This window comes from Triplophysa dalaica, chromosome 7, assembly GCF_015846415.1.
Source record: "Triplophysa dalaica isolate WHDGS20190420 chromosome 7, ASM1584641v1, whole genome shotgun sequence".
Taxonomy (NCBI): domain Eukaryota; kingdom Metazoa; phylum Chordata; class Actinopteri; order Cypriniformes; family Nemacheilidae; genus Triplophysa; species Triplophysa dalaica.
In genome coordinates this window covers 23,600,760-23,617,316 of record NC_079548.1, presented here as the reverse complement: position 1 = coordinate 23,617,316, position 16,557 = coordinate 23,600,760, and the positions used below count along the sequence as shown (strand labels likewise).

The 16,557-nt window shown below is 38.5% G+C and overlaps 1 protein-coding gene across 1 annotated transcript in view; it reads left to right on the top strand.

Moving 5' to 3' along the window:
- Positions 1–5,230: 5,230 nt before the first annotated feature.
- The window catches only part of LOC130426477 (5-hydroxytryptamine receptor 3A-like), a 29,007-nt gene continuing 17,680 nt past the window's right edge, over positions 5,231–16,557 (top strand). Inside the window, exon 1 of the mRNA XM_056753282.1 lies at positions 5,231–5,325. Within this exon, the coding sequence (XP_056609260.1) occupies positions 5,231–5,325 (95 nt within the window). The remainder of the gene's footprint in view (positions 5,326–16,557) is intronic.

Here is a 16,557-nt window from a genome sequence, read left to right as displayed (position 1 = left end):
TAGGATCTTGGCCGGATCAAAGGTGACCATTTGTCGTCGTAAAATACTACGACCTCTCTGTAGGGGTCTTACCGGTGCCAGCAAGTCTGATCCAACTGCTCTCTCTTAAGCATCCATAATTTGGTCAGGATAGTTTTTAAAACCTCCCTTGGACTTCAAAGAAGTCCCAACGGGGACGATGGGGTGCTTCTCCAAAGATGGGCCATTTGCTCTAAAAGGAATGTGGCCTAGGTTTCATCTCCTCTGGAAATTGTATATCTTTTCTCCTTATCCACAAAAGAATGTTCTAAATGGATATACCTTTATATCTCCACATTGTATGTTTGTCCCCATGTTATTCGGCCTCGCCTTTAACCTCAAAAGCATGTGTGTTTAGTTGTATTCTGTTTATATTTTCATTCTTGTACAAACTTCAGGTCAATGTACTTATAATCCTGGCATGTTTTATATCTAAATGTTTCTCTTTTCATTCCTTGAAAGATGATGTATAGCACAGTAAGGTGTTTCCTACCATACTCATTTTATGTAATTCTAAGAGTTTTACAGCACCAAACTCTTAAGTAATCCTAAATGCAAATGAGCTAATTGGCGAAACAAAGGAATTTGACTTCGCTCCAAAATCAGCTCATCACATTGGATGTGGAGGGGCGTGGAACCCCCCAGGCTTTAAAACACCCGTGAACGGAGCTATCGATGCTCAGCTCTTCCGTGTGTTTGCGCGTTCCAGTTCAAGAACACCTCCTGAGACCTGTCTCTCTCTTCGGAGACAGTTATTCCTTTCGGCAGAATTACTTCGGCTATCATCGTCAGCCAATCCCGGCTCTAAGAAAAAAGTAGACGGACTCACCCGCTTGCTTTGAAACCATCAGGACTTTGAGAACACTTTTCAAGGGCACAAAACCTTGTCCATGCACACTCAAAAGGAAACCAATGCAAGTATCAACTATTTCCTAAATAGGTGCGTTTAAGCTGTAACCCCTTTTAACTAAGGAGACGGTCCTCGATGGTTCATGCAGATGTGAATAGTTGTTTAGTCAGTAAGAGTGTTATGTTTCCAAGGCCAGGAAAGTAATATTTCTTAGATTTGATATACGATCTGCGGATCACTCGCTGGACGAGTGAATTTAGTTTGTCGCTATTATCAGGTCTGCCGAATCCGATAAAGTGTATAAAACAGGTATAGTTAATCATCATTAATTATACGTCTTTTACTGTGATCAAACTCATAGTTTTCCCCGAAATACACTACACAACACTCGGTAACATAAACAATAGCAGAGAATGAACTGAAAAACACACAGGGTTTAAATACAAGGGGAAATGTAATCATGGGAAACTGAAACAGGTGAGGAACTAATTAACTTATATTCAGACACGGAAGGAGAAAACAAACCAAAACATAAATGTGTGTACTTTACAGTAATTTAACTTGAGCATTAACTCAATCAGCAGTGTGTTACTGAAACACTTCTCTCTTGCGTAGACAGCAGAAACAGTATTTCTCTTTGATACTCCGCTGAAATATTTTTTTTGGTTACTAATATGTGCGCATAATTATTTCCTGAGAAACATACGGAACTCCCTCTTTCCAGGTTGAACGCGATTGGTTTTGGGATGCCGACGTCACTCGTTCATGTGCACATGTACACAAACTAATCTTAGCTTTAGGATCAAAGCTTGAGTTGTCAAAGAAACTCCATGAGCTGCTTCATGGTACCAACAAAGCTTCATCACGTTGGTTTGGTTTTGTCAACCTGAAACTAATCCTGTAACCCTGAGTATGCTCAGCGACATTCATGGTACAGGCCCCTGGAAGAGTAGTTAAGAGTTAAGAGTAGAGATCCACAAAGTTCATTAAAGGGATATTTCACCCAAAACGGAAATTGTGTCATCATTCAAGACGGCGCCATGCTCAGTGTTTAGGATGCTTGCTCTATGTCTATGTCCGTTTTATTCAAATGTTTTTTAAACAACATGGACTGCTCACTGCTGGTCTACGATCGCCTTACACTGCTGAAATTGAAATTAACAGCACTTGATACATGTAGTCGTGATCTGAACTTGAAGCTCTTTGCCGAGCTGCAGGTGCCGTTTAAAGTTTGCTGTGTATCAGGATGGGAAACAAAATGTTTAAAATGAAGACGGGGTTGCCATGCTGTAGTCCTGGTGAAACTCAAGAAATGGAGAAGGTTAGAGGATGGAATTAGACATGTGTTGGAGATACGGCCCTCTTATCTCATACCTGTTGTTCCACTCAGGAATCATCACCTTCATCCATTCACGTTACACGGAGTGGGGCAAAAAGCGGAGGAATGGTTCACAAAAATCTGCACCCTGCGAAGCGAGTTGGATCTACTCAGCTAAGTGCTCTTTTCCCAAAGAGTTTTATTTTTAACGATTTTTTAACGACGTTCCGCATGGCTTGGACTTTCTGGGGGATTTTAACATCCATGTTTGCTGTCCGGATAAACCTATGACTTAGGATTTCCTAAATTTTGTTGACTCTTTCAATCTTAAACAGTGTTTATCCGAGTCTACGCATGTACATGGAGATACACTAGATCTGGTGCTTTCCCTGGGGATTATAGCTGTGTTTATGAAATACCTATTTCTGATCATATGCCTATCAGGTTTAATCTGACTACTATACAACCTGAACATTGTACTCAGCATTCTAGATCAATGTTTTCTGATCGGTTTATTTCTGCTTCTACATCCAAGTAAACTCTTTTAATCATGCTTGTTTGGAGATCCTAGACAATGTTGCACCTTTTAAAATGAAAAAGTATGTGAGCAACCTTGGCTAAATGATATTACTAGGAATCTAAAGCACAATCTTTTGTTCTGCGTAGGACCTACGCCGTAGCCTCTACACCGTAGCCCCTACACCGTAGCCTACGTGTCGGTTTTCATTTATACTTCTACGTCGTTGTCCGCATCGAAAGGCGGACAGATTTAAGATGTTTTAATCAGAAGCACAAATATTTTACTTAGATTATTCATTCGGAAATGCATATCACATGATACAAGACAGACTTTGCTTGAAAAACTAATAGAAAAGATGGAAATAAATAACAGAACAGAGGGTGGTTCATCTGAGGACATTGAACCTAAAAATAGACGACATATGAGAATCAACAAGATGGCTGTGAAGAAAACAATAAGAATTGAGATATGATGGTTTCACGAAGGTAAACAAGTAAGGAAGCGCTCAGATGGAGGAACTTGAGCCGTTGATTTCTCTAAAAATCAGACATTTTAAGACAAGCCAAGGAACGTCTTGGTTACGTCTGTAACCTCAGTTCCCTAATGGAGGGAACGAGACGTTGTGTCGAGCCTACAGATGGGGTTCGCCCTTGAGAACCAATCAACTCTAACTACTATAGAAGAGGCCAATGAAATTTGGCAAATTAAATTTGCATGCCGGTCTCCGCCCTGGATATCCGGTATAAAAGGAAGACGGCGTGAAGCATTCATTTACCTCTTGTTCTGAAGAGCCTGTGAGCTCTCTCACGACTACAGCAGTGGACGATACGTGTTGTGTCCATCAGGGAACTGAGGTTACAGACGTAACCAAGATGTTCCCTTTCTGTCGGTCTCTCGACGTTGTGTCCAGCCAACAGATGGGGTTCCTTTAGAAAACGGAGACATGTGAAGGTCAGGCCCGATGTTGTTCTCCCTGTAGTCTTCCCGTCAGTGTCACTTCTTGCGAGAAGGTTGCTGATGGGGTGGAGGTTTCCCCCTCAACTTCCGCTTCCGGGTTGCCGCCTGTGCTGGGGGCACAGGAACTGGAGCCGATGTCGAAGGGGTCCTGGGCTGTTGGGAAGCAGAGGTCCCGCGAGATCTAGGAGGGCTCTGGACGGCCGAGTGGCGGCGCTGTAAAATGTGGCCAATCGCCTCTGTCTGCTTCTTCACCGTCCAGAACTGCTGAGCGAAGTCCTCGGCGATGTCACCAAACAGCCCACAGTGTGAGATGGGTGCATCGAGAAAGCTGACTTTCTCAGTGTCACTCATCTGCGAAAGGTTCAGCCAGAAGTGTCTCTCCTGTACCTCTAGCGTGGACATCGTCCGACCCAGGGCCGTGCCGTCACCTTGGTCGCCTGTAGAGCGATGTCAGTGGCAGGTAACGTCAAAACGTCGAGAGACCGACAGAAAGGGGACTGTTCTTCTCAAGCGGTGTGTCCAAAAAAGGACCCTGGGAGAACTTCAGTCATGATGTTTATGATTTTCAAGAAACAGTTATTGAAGATGACATTAGTGTGGGAGAACTCTACACAGGAATGAAAATGGGAATGCTAAGGTTTTACCTGAGTACAAACAGTGGTCCAAATGCTTATGAAATCTATGTCAGTGATACTGAGACACAAGAAGAAATGCAAACACCACAAGAACAATGTTCCACTCCTGTCATTTCTGCTCATACAGCTGACTCTTAATCCCAGTCTTCCAAAGTTATAATAGGCTCATACTCAGGTAAACCTCTGCCATGAAGTTTGGAAGAACCCCTGCACTTGCCTGTCACACAAGACTCTGACTTGATAATCACTAATGTCATTTTTCCCTCAACAAGTGATGCAATCAGTATGATTGATTGGAGTGACGGAGAGTGGGCTTGCAGCCCTATCACAGATCAAGCAGAAGCTGCAGCTCAAGGGGTCATGTTTTCAACTTCAGAACATACTGCATAGGAGCATCTTTTGGATGAGATGATTGGCCAGTTAAAAAATTCAAGGTTTATAACATACATCTTGAAGTGCAGTATCATAGATGAGAAGGGAGCTGATAAAAATGGTGTGTGCAGAGATGTGTACTCAGACTTCTGGTCGGAATCTTTGGATCGTGCATCTGAAGGGGAGGATCTGAGAGTACCATCACTCTCTCCAAAATGGCAGAAGGAGGATTGGAAGTCAATTGGAAGAATGGCCAAAGGATATAAGCACCACAGATTTTTTTACGACCCGTTTGGCTACAGCTTTCACACTGGCACTCATTTTTGGAGAGCATTCAGTGACAGATGAGATTTTGATTGATTCATTTCTCTTATACCAGTGTCAGTCAGAGAGGGACCTGGTCTCCTTGGCCTTTTGTTGGGGATGATAGAGATGAATTACTGGATCTTCTGGACCGTTTGGGTGTTACCACCATGACAGCACAACAAAACCTAAAAGATTTGTTGCTAAAAGCTGGTCACAAAAAGATAATCCAACTGGCAAAATATGCTTTAGACAACATGTCTGGAGAAGCCAAACTGATTTTTAGAGAAACCTTCAACAATCCAGTGGATGTGCTACAGATGTATGAAGACAAAAGCCCCACAAAAAGAAGGTTCTTGAAATTGCTGTTTGTCTCACCTCAAACTCAAGCAGAGAGCAAGTGCTTGCGTTTTTTTAAAGCAGTACATCAGAGGATTGGATGGAGTGGGATTGAGGAAGATGCTTAGATTTGTCACAGGCTCTGGTGTTGTCTGTGTCAACGAAATGAAAGTGATTTTCACATCTTTTATGGACTGGCAAGGTGACCAGTCGATAAAGGAGTAATTCACACCATGGATGAAAGATTATAAGGTAAACATTAACTAATTTCTATTCTCAAATTAACACATTTCTTTGCAATATCCAAAATCTTCAGTCTGGTGTAGATTCTCCTGTGTAGTCAAAGTGCGGAGACAAAGTCTCATGTTTAAATAAATGCTTACAGATTTGCAACAATACAGCTCCTCAGGAACAGATACAATTCAATTGCTTCATCAGGTGTTGTGGGTGGGTAAAGATGGTTCTCTTCCATAAGAAGACACGATAAAGTAAAAACTGTCTCATCACATGAGTATGACCCTCTTTGAAGACATTCCTCTCTACAGTCATCCACAGCTTCCTGATAGACCGGTTTCAGGTAATCTCTTGCTCCAAGAAGTTGTGGAAGATGATACATCATGAGTGGGCGGCCATTTCTGCTCTGGCAACTTCTGTGACTGTTCCTGTCGGGGGTATCAGTGAGACACGGACAAAGGACCCAAGTGCAGACAGCGGGTAAGGGGTTTAACAGACTTATAATAATAATATAATAATAAATGATAACACAGAAAAACAAACACCCACGAGGGGGTAACCTAACGGAATATGGAAACAGGCAGAAGGACTAACTGGACTAGACTAACACTAACACTTGACATAAAACTACCATAAACTAGACTATACAAGACACAGTGACTCACCACGGATGATACAACAGAGCCATGAACCAGCACAAGACAAGAGACACGAGGTCAATATATGGGATCAAAATCATGAGGGAACAGGTGCGGGTCATGAACAAATTTACAAGCAATAACGAGACGAAAGGGTGGGAAACACAGACGAGACTCAGAGAGAGAGTTTGGCTTTCCACAAGACCCAAAACCTCTATCTCTACATGAAACATGGGATCCCGTCCTGGTTCTGCCACAAAACTAAAAAACATATGACAAGATGAGGCAGAACCCTGACAGTTCCACAAATGCTGAACTTGTTGTAGCTCTTCCTATGGCAGTGACGTAAACAGACATTCTTTACACTATTAAATTAGCAGTTGCAGGTAACAGAATCATTTAAAATATTTATAGCATTAAAGTATAAAAACAAGCTATAAAGATGGTACTTTGGGTTTAGTTTTAATATAACATTACCTCAGTGATATTCAGACAAGTGAATAATGTACATTTCCTGTCTATAAACTAAATAATAATTTTCTTTCAAATCCTGGAAACGATTAATCCAGTACTGAGAATGTAGTTTTTTCATAAAGGCCCACCAGCTCTCAATGCAGCGATAGTGATTGCTTGAACCATAAATAAAGCAGTTTTCAGCATAGTTATCATTGTGGCCATAGCGTAGGAACTTTTGCATTTGTTTCACGTAACTATTCTATGTTCCCAGGTCTGATCTCAGTCTAGCTGGCGTTGTCATGATTCTGTTTCATCATGTCATGTCTTTCTTGGTCTTGTGGCAGAATCATGGCAGGATCCCTTGTTTTATGTGGAGAGAGACATTTTGACCCTTCTGATTTTACATATGCTCTCTATGGTCTCCTCTCTGCTCCCGCCCTTTCATCTTTTCATTAGTATTGTTTATTAGTTCATGCCCCTCACCTGTCCCCTCTTGATTTATCACCCTATATATTGACCTTGTGTCTCTTGTCCTGTGCTCGTTCCTTTATTCGTTATTTGGTTCTATGCCTTGTCTGTATAACCCTGTCTAGTTGCTGTTTTTATTAAGTTTAGTCCATTGTGTAAGTTTTGTTGGTTTCTTGTTCTCCTGGTTTTGCCACCACATGGGTAGTGTTTTGCCTTTTTATTAGTCCTCTCTCTGTTACCCCATCGTGGGCTTTGGTTTTGTATCATTAAAGTCTGTCTGTTAAAACAATATATTATTTCGTTTTAACAACATTATTCCCGTTAAAACAATGTAATTGATTGGAAAAAAAAACAGATTCAGGGCTGCTGAGTATAGCCAGGGATAGGGAAATGCGAGTTGATTTGAACCACAGACTTACTTTCCCCTTTGAAACCACAGCGACCAACCTGCGGCCGGACATGGTTCTGTGGTCCAGCTCCAGTATGACAGTACTCATAGTTGAGTTGACTGTACCTTGGAAAGAGGCCATTAACAAAAAATTTCAAGTCAAGTCAATTTTATTTATATAGCGCTTTTTACAATTTTCATTGTTACAAAGCAGCTTTCCATTAAACATATTGACTATAGGCAAAACATTTAAAGTTATAAAGGTAAAAACAAAAAGGTGAAAACATAGAAAACAGACACACACAAACCGATTCAAACACCCCACACACAAAATACTGCACACACACAATTTGCACACGCACTAACAGACACAGACACATACAAACGCTCACACGCACGCACACACACACACACACACGCCCACAGGCACAGTGGTCATCACTGAGAAGCACATATTTAAGATAAAGGAAGCATAGGTCAACTATTAATTGGACTATAAATTCCTATATGCAATATTAAATTTAAGTAAAACTTTATTTATTACATATTGTAATTCTAAAGCAGCCCCCTGGCCAGGCAAACAGTGCAAAACAGTATGCAAACTGTGGAACCCAAAACTCCAATTGAGAAAACAAACTTCAGGAGAACCCAGGCCCAACCAGGGGATTCCAGTTAGCTGCTGCCTCTGAACGAGCTCAACAGTGCTTGCACAACAAGGCTAAATAAAATAAACTTACGAATAAGGTAAATTATAGATTTAAGATTATCATTAACAATCTAATAGCATTTGAAGTGTTGTAGAAACATCGTGTCAAGTCGACGCGTCCTTTATCCAGCTCTATTATCTCAGCTCTTGTCAGGTCACTGCTTCCCATTCTCAGCTCTGCCATCAGGTCTGGGCATGAACTGCATCCTGCGGTAACCTTGGAACAAACAGACAAGACTGGCTGAGAGTAGAGTACTGTTCTGCACTCTTTGATGCAACAAGTACATCATTTGTTGTTGGAAGTGTTCCTAGTTCCGGTTGATCTAACCAATGCAGCCTAAATCCTCTGAAGATTAATATTATGGAAGTGTAGTGTATGCAAGATTAAAAAGATGCGTCTTTAGTCTAGATTTAAACTGACAAAGTGTGTCTGCCTCCCGGACAGTGCAGGGAAGAATATTCCAAAGTTGAGGCGCTAGATAAGAAAAGGATCTACCACCTGCACTTGATTTTTCTAGGTATTACTTACTGACAGGACGCCTGAGAGCGTAATGCACATGGAGGATTGTAATACAATAGAAGTTCATTCAAATACTGCTGCGCTAGACCATGTAGGGCTTTATAGGTAATAAGCAAGATCTTAAAGCTAACCTATAATGCGATGCTTTATAGGTAACTAGTGCAAGGTTGACAGAACCGGGGTTATATGCTCATACTTTTTTGTACGTGTAAGAACTCGAGCTGCCGACATGGCTCTCAAATGACAGATTACTATCGAATACAACTCCAAGATTCTTAGCTGACGACGAGGATTTTATGGAGCATCCGTCAATAGTTAAGCAGTATTCTTGGTTGTTACTTATGGCGGTTTTTGGTCCAGTAAGTAACACCTCTGTTTTGTCCGAGTTCAGTAGTAAAAAATTGTTACTCATCCAGTTTTTTAAATCAACTATGCATTCCTTTATTCGATGGAACTGCTGGGTTTCATGAGGCTTCGAGGAAATATAAAGTTGAGTATCATCAGCATAACAGTGAGAGCTAACTCTGTGTCACTTTAACATACAGTATATCTATTATATTACTGTATTGTATTTATTTTACATTTGAAATAAAGAATCTTCGGTATGCCAACTTGGCAGCGGAGGCAGAAGATCAGGGATGGACATTGAAAGTGTTCCCAGGATAATGTGATGAAAGTGGGACACACAACTCATGAGATGTCTCTCTGATAATGGCAAGAAAAGGTAAGTATCCTGTGTATTTCTATTATCATTTATCCCCAGAGGATGCCTACCCGATGAACCAGTGAAACCTAAGACCTCCTTTCCTCTATTCATATTCATGACTGCTCCCCCTGTCATGCATAAGGCAAGGTAAATGTCCTATTGTGCAATTCAATTGTGCTGGATTAGTGAGATTATAACCCTTTGTCCTATTAAGTGAATCTTATTCTGCATTGTTCCTGTTGAATAAACACTTAAATAAACAAAAATGAACTTTACCAAGAGTCAAAAACTCAGACCTTTAAAAACACAGTTCTTGGCAATTCTATAAATTATTTAGTGCATTTTAAACTCCATGCCTTGCGATCTTTGACTGCTTCTTTCAGTTTATCTCATAGTCATATTTGTATCCGCCTTTACTACATCCAGCCAACATCTTCTTTTTTACCCTCTTCTTCTTGTTCTGCTGGCTACGGCGAGCATTGATGATGTTTCTAAGGAATAAGTTTGCCTGATATGGAGAGCTGCTGCAGAGCAATTTTAATTTCCAACGATATCTTTGTTTTAACAAGCTCTAAGATTGTGCTATTTGTAACCTTTGCTTTCAGTGGCACACTCAACATGCGGCTCCAACACCACAGTTCAAAGGCATCTGTTTGCCTTTTGTCCCATTTCTCAAGTGTCCACTTTTAACATGCATACATGAAGATTAGAAAAATGAGTGCATTAATAATTCTTGTTGTAATGAGTCTTTGTTGTAATTGTGATATTTTTACTTTTCCAGATAACAATTTCCATCACAAAAATGTTGTCTCCATTTACTCATCTTCTAGTCGTCCCAAATCTGTATAAATATCTTTGTTTGATTAAACACAGAGAAAGATATTCGGAAGAATGCAAACAGTTATAGTAACCATCTACCATAGTAGCAAAAATTACACTAGTATTCAAAAGTGAATTGGTTGTCTCTAAGAACTGTTTGGCAATATGCATTCTTCCAAATTATTTTCTTTGTTTTCATCATATCAAAACAAACAATATATTAAAGAAACAGACGGTAACAAAAAGGAGCAACAAAACACAAGAAGTGTAGGACAGGGGCACAGGCTGGAGTGCTAAGCCGGGGAGAGACAGGTGACGAGGCAAGGGTTGTGGGTAATGGACTGAAGAGGCCCGGGGAGATGTTAGGTGACTGTAGGGGGAGCCTCCTGGCTGGTCTATGACCCCCTCGGGGAGAACGGATCCGTGGGGAGAGAAACTCGACCCGTATTAGACTCACCAGGAGAAAACAGATCCGTGGGAAGAAAACCTTGACCAGTTGTAGACTCACTAGGAGGGAACTGAAGCAGCCGGAGAGGTGTAAGACAAATATTCGAGAACAGGGGAGCCCGGGCGCCTACGAGAAACTACTGTACAGAGAGGCAGAGCAGAGGAAAGAGGCAAAAGGCGCTGGGGACTAGGAGACGAGACTGGGGTAAAAAGACTCTCAAAACAATAGCTAACAACAAGAATAGGACTTATGGCAGTCAGTGAAAAGCAGAAAAATGCAACAACACTTGGGAGCCGAGTCAGAGTAGGTGAAAAGATCTAAAATTGTCTGACACAGGACAAGAGTATCACAGGGAATATAAGAGGCAGAAAATCAGAACACAAACAAGAAACAGGAGAGAAAAGAGAGAAAACCAAAATTCAAACCCAGGTGAGAAGAGTGAAATAATAATGAGAGAGTTAACAAGGCAACAAAAGGGTGGGGTCACACCATGATGACAAGAAAGCACATGGCAGACTGTCAAACAGACGATGTGCTCACACGAAACAAAACATCAACACAATGAAAAGACAAAGACACGCTAGACCCCCATATAGCTAGTAATTCTCTTAAAACTCTTTTAACATTAATCAAGTGTCACACTTTATCTCTCTTATTTACTTTGACACTGATTAACAGCCACACGTTATTTTCTCATTTCTGCATGTTTTAATACCAAAATGCCAGATGTGCAAAAAAAAATTCATGTCATCTGTTGGCCCAACTTAATTTTATGCATTGATGCAAGTCAAAAATAAACATTTGGGGGTTTAATTTAAACTTTTTAGTGTCAAACTCTTGTGCTGACTTAATAATGTTGATAATTACTTTCACTTAATATTGTGGGTAATTTTAACTGAAATGTCTGTGTTTACTTGTTTAAAAGTTGCAGTAACTCAAAGCAATTGGCTAGGTAACATAATTTTTTCCACAACAATTGAGTTAAGGATTTTAAGACTCCCCCCAAACCATTTAACTCAACTCAACTTTATTTATATAGCACTTTTTACAATTTTCATTGTTACAAAGCAGCTGTACATGACACACATTAAATACAAGAAAAACAACTAAAGTCATACACCCGTAAAAACAAGAAAAAGGGGAAAACAACAAAAGACAGACATACAAATGCTCCACACACACAATATGCATACATACTTACACACATTGACATAGACGCACACACGCACACACACACACACACAGAGTGAAAGCACACATTTGAGATAAAGGAGAGAGAACCACAGGTCAAATATTAAACGGACTATAAATTCTTATATGCAATATTAATTATGTTTAACTTCTAAATTTAGCTATTTAACTAAATTTTATCTATTTAACATACACAAACAAATGACTCTGTGTCAGGTGTTTGTTTCAAAAGTTGAAAATAAAATTGTTCAACATGTTCTGTCCTCTATCTTGTGTGACAGGTGGAGAGACGACACACACACAACAGATAGTTTTCTTAGCCCCGGCAGGGTAATTTATTAGAAGTGATATATGGAGTGCTCGGTGCAAGGTCCGGTGGTTAGTGGATGCAAGGCGTTCTGCGTGATCTGCGTGATCTCCGTGCCCAAGTGCTAATCCGTCCACCGTGCAGTCGTGCCTTCAATGTGGGTTCCCGTGAGAGCTGTCGATCATCAATCGTCCGAGCCTGGAGAACAGAAGACATGTACGTTAGCTGCGGCTTGCATGGGAGTATAAGTCTCTCCCGTGTCTTCTGTTCTGCTGGCTTTTATGCTCCTTTAATTGTTGCCTTGACGATCGGCAGCTGTGTCTCGTCTGTTTCCCTGGCGACGCTGATTGCGCAAGGGGTTACTCGCCACACTTGACATATTAACTTTCTCCCAAAGAATCAGAATATATGGTGTTTTACTTAAAAGTCATTTCATTGGAGATGTTAGAGAGCTATTGCTTTTAATTTCCATTAAGAATTGTTTAAGATAGTTGGATGACTAGTTGGAACAACTTAGCAATTTAGATAATTAACAAGGTTTTTAAGTTGCTGTTCCTAAAAGTACATGAAAAAGGTAATCTGTCTTACTCAATATAGTTAGTTAGATGAACTTAATTTTGAAAGAATTTGTCACAACTCAATAATATTGCAGTGTTGCAGTCATTTGGGGGGTCTACACAAGCATTGTGATTGGCAGGATAGGGCTTAATGTGCTTAATTTTATGACAACCACAAATCTGACCGAAATGAACCTTTTCTTTTGCCTGTCACACAAATGTTTAAAAAAAAAGTGTGCTGTTTATCTGATGAACAATCATAGGAAATGTGGAAACAATAAAAAATATAGGTAACACTTTATAATAACTGCACGCTATGAATCATTAGTTAAGCATCAGTACATAGTTAATTAATCATTTATGAAGCATTGGCCCCACATTAATAGACATTAGTAAGCAGTTTATTAATACAGCTATAAATGCTTTGTTCTTGATTTATAAGCATGTATATAATATGCTTAATAATCAAATTTTCATACTTTATTAAGGATGAATTCATCATTTCTAAATTAAGGATTACATTACTTACAAACCAGTTAGTTAGGAGTTGTCAGTGGTTCATGAGATCATTTAGAAAGTGTAAGTAAATGATTAATAAACTCTTTTAATGCACATTTATACATCTTATTATTCTGACATATAGTAACAGTTACTTAATTTGTTAATAAATGCTCTTCTAACACACATTCCTGCTGTAATTCATGATTACTTAAGGTAGTTATAAAACATTTACTAGTTGTTAGTTAACTTTTTTTGTGAGCTCATCTAAAGTGAGGACTATGTACGCCTTTTAAAGCATTTAAAAATGAGAGTTGCATATCACTTCACAGTTATATTTTTTCTGGAGGTGTGCAGGAATTAAACTTTTTTCAGAAGTTTATTTTTCATTTTATATCAATTCATTTAATGTTAATTTATATATTCGGTTGTACAATTTTAATTTTGCAGAGTTTTTTTTTTTTTCATTAATATGTACAGTTGTACCGTTTAATTTCTTTTCCATCTTGAAATAAATATTTCTATGTTCTGTATCCCTCTGTGTTATGTTTTCCTATTTCTGTTTAAAAGATAACTGAGCCTTTAACTCTCATTTGTAAACGCTTTACAAGGCATACATAGTCCTCACTTTAGATGAGCTCACAAAAATAGTTAACTGACAACTAGTAAATGTTTTATAACTACCTTAATTAATCATGAATTACAGCAGGAATGTGTGTTAGAAGAGCATTTATTAACAAATTAAGTAAGTAAGAGTAAGAGTTTAAGTAAGAGTTTATTAATCATTTACTTACACTTTCTAAATGATCTCATGAACCACTGACAACTCCTAACTAACTGGTTTGTAAGTAATGTAATCCTTCATTTAGAAATGATGAATTCATCCTTAATAAAGTATGAAAATTTGATTATTAAGCATATTATATACATGCTCATAAATCAAGAACAAAGCATTTATAGCTGTATTTATAAACTGCTTACTAATGTCTATTAATGTGGGGCCAATGCTTCATAAATGATTAATTAACTATGTACTGATGCTTAACTAATGATTCATAGCGTGCAGTTATTATAAAGTGTTACCAAAATATATAACTAAAACATTTGTTTCATTGCGTGTTCTAATAAAACTTACACTCTTTAAAAGGTTTGTTAATTATTAATGAGTTGTTTGTCTCAAAAATGACACAGATTGTGTTTTAAAGTGTACACAACTGCTTCAAAGTGCATTTATTTGAAATTTCATTGACAGGTAATAATTTGGTGCACACAGACCTCATAAGGAAAGAGGCACCAGCTAATAATGTTGACTATTGAAGGATCTCTCTTTAATCTCCAATCTGACACACACAAAAACATGTAGGACTGATCTCCGTAATGGTACATCAAATAAAGATCTGATTAATTATGGGTTTTTTTTATAAAAAAAAACATCCTCCAGTGTTTGTGTTGTAGGACAGTCTGATATTTGATATATGATAATTTGGCACGTTCTCTGCAGGCAATGCCATTTTCTGAAAATCATCTCATATTACAACTGGAAACTTATTTTTCCTAAGAGGATTATGTATACATTCTATATGTACACAAATTAGTACAAATATTTACACATTTATATTTAAATTATAATATAAGGCATTTAATTCCCTGACATGTGACGCTTGAATGATACAAATATAAATTTTTCTAAATATTCACTAATCCACTTTTGATTTAAATTGTTATTTTGTTCTAAAACTCGAGCACATTTTTTTTATTCAGCAACACTTATTCATGACTAATATGATCATTGGAAGGAAACCAAATATATATTTGTTTATATATATGTATTTGTTTGCTTTGCCTCACACTTGCTGTGTTGTGAAGGAAGAACAGTAGATTACTGCAAGCAGCAGATGGGGCGTTCCTCACTTACTGTGTATAAATATGACCAAATGACAGTAACGTTCTTCATCCTCCAAAATCACCTCCAACAGATGGTGACCATGTACCTGCACCGGCTCATTTATTCTCTTGCATCATTATGTAAGTATGTTTTAAATAAAGTAATTATGACTAATATTTAATACAGTATCACATGTAGAATGTTCTAAAGACGGTTTATTATAAATGTATTTTTCAAACTTGTTAATTTGGGCAAGTTTGTTTTAGTTAAAGTCTTTAAAAAGGTGTAAATTTGTTTAAGGTACATGCCTGTGTGGCCAAGTGTATGTAGAAGGCTGAATCTTTTAATAAAATCCTATCAGAATTTTAGATACTTTAGATATTTAGATATTTTAGATAGAAAACATATATTGGTGAATGAGTTGTGTTATATAGTTGTGTTCACATTTCTACAGGGTTAATATCCGCTGAAGGAGAGTTTTGCAATTCTACAGAATATTTTAAGGTTTATTCTTCACTTTTTGAAAAGCTTGGCTTGGTCGAGAAAAAAAATGTAACGATTCGACCCCTAATAGAACAAAACAAGCCCACCAGGGTTCATGTGGATCTGTTTGTGACCGCCATCACAAATGTGGTATGATCAAGCACAATCTACCTTATCAAGTAAGATATTTAGCAGCTTTATTACTCAACATTTTCTTTCATCCACAGAACGAAAAAGCCCAGAGCATCTCGACCCAAATAAGATTACTCACTGTGAGTGTTTTAAAATCCTTCTGTAACTCCACACAGTTTGCAAAACTTTGTCACATGTTGAATTTGCATCTGAATGTTGAAACATTTTTGCTGTATTGGTTCACTGATATGTCTTGGAACACCTCAGAATTTTGTGACATTGACCGATTTGTAACTCAAAAAGATTTATTTTGGACTCCAGACACTATTATCCTGGAAAGGTAAGAACTATTCAAAACTTTTCTCAGACTTTCATTAATAGCAATATATGCAGTGGTACGGAGGTGCACAACACAATAAAATGGAGAACGGTTTCAGTTTTTTAACACTGCACAAACATTTAAACAAAATACAACCAATAGAACATAACTAAATCATAATGCAAAAGCATTTTTTTATAAGACATATCACTCAAAAATGAAAATTATGCATGAGTTACTCACAGTTGTTCCAAACCTGTATACATGTTTTTGTTTGAATAAGTGCAAAAACAGATATTTTGAAGGATGTCAGCACCTGATATTTCTGGGGAATCATTGACTATTATAAAGGATTGTCTAAATCAGTCATCCTCAATAGGCGGACCGCGGTCCGGATCCGGAACTTTGCTTCGTTCCATCCGGACCGCGAGACATAGCCCAATAAACCACACAACGCGTCTTCACAATGGAGAATCACGTCACACGTGCC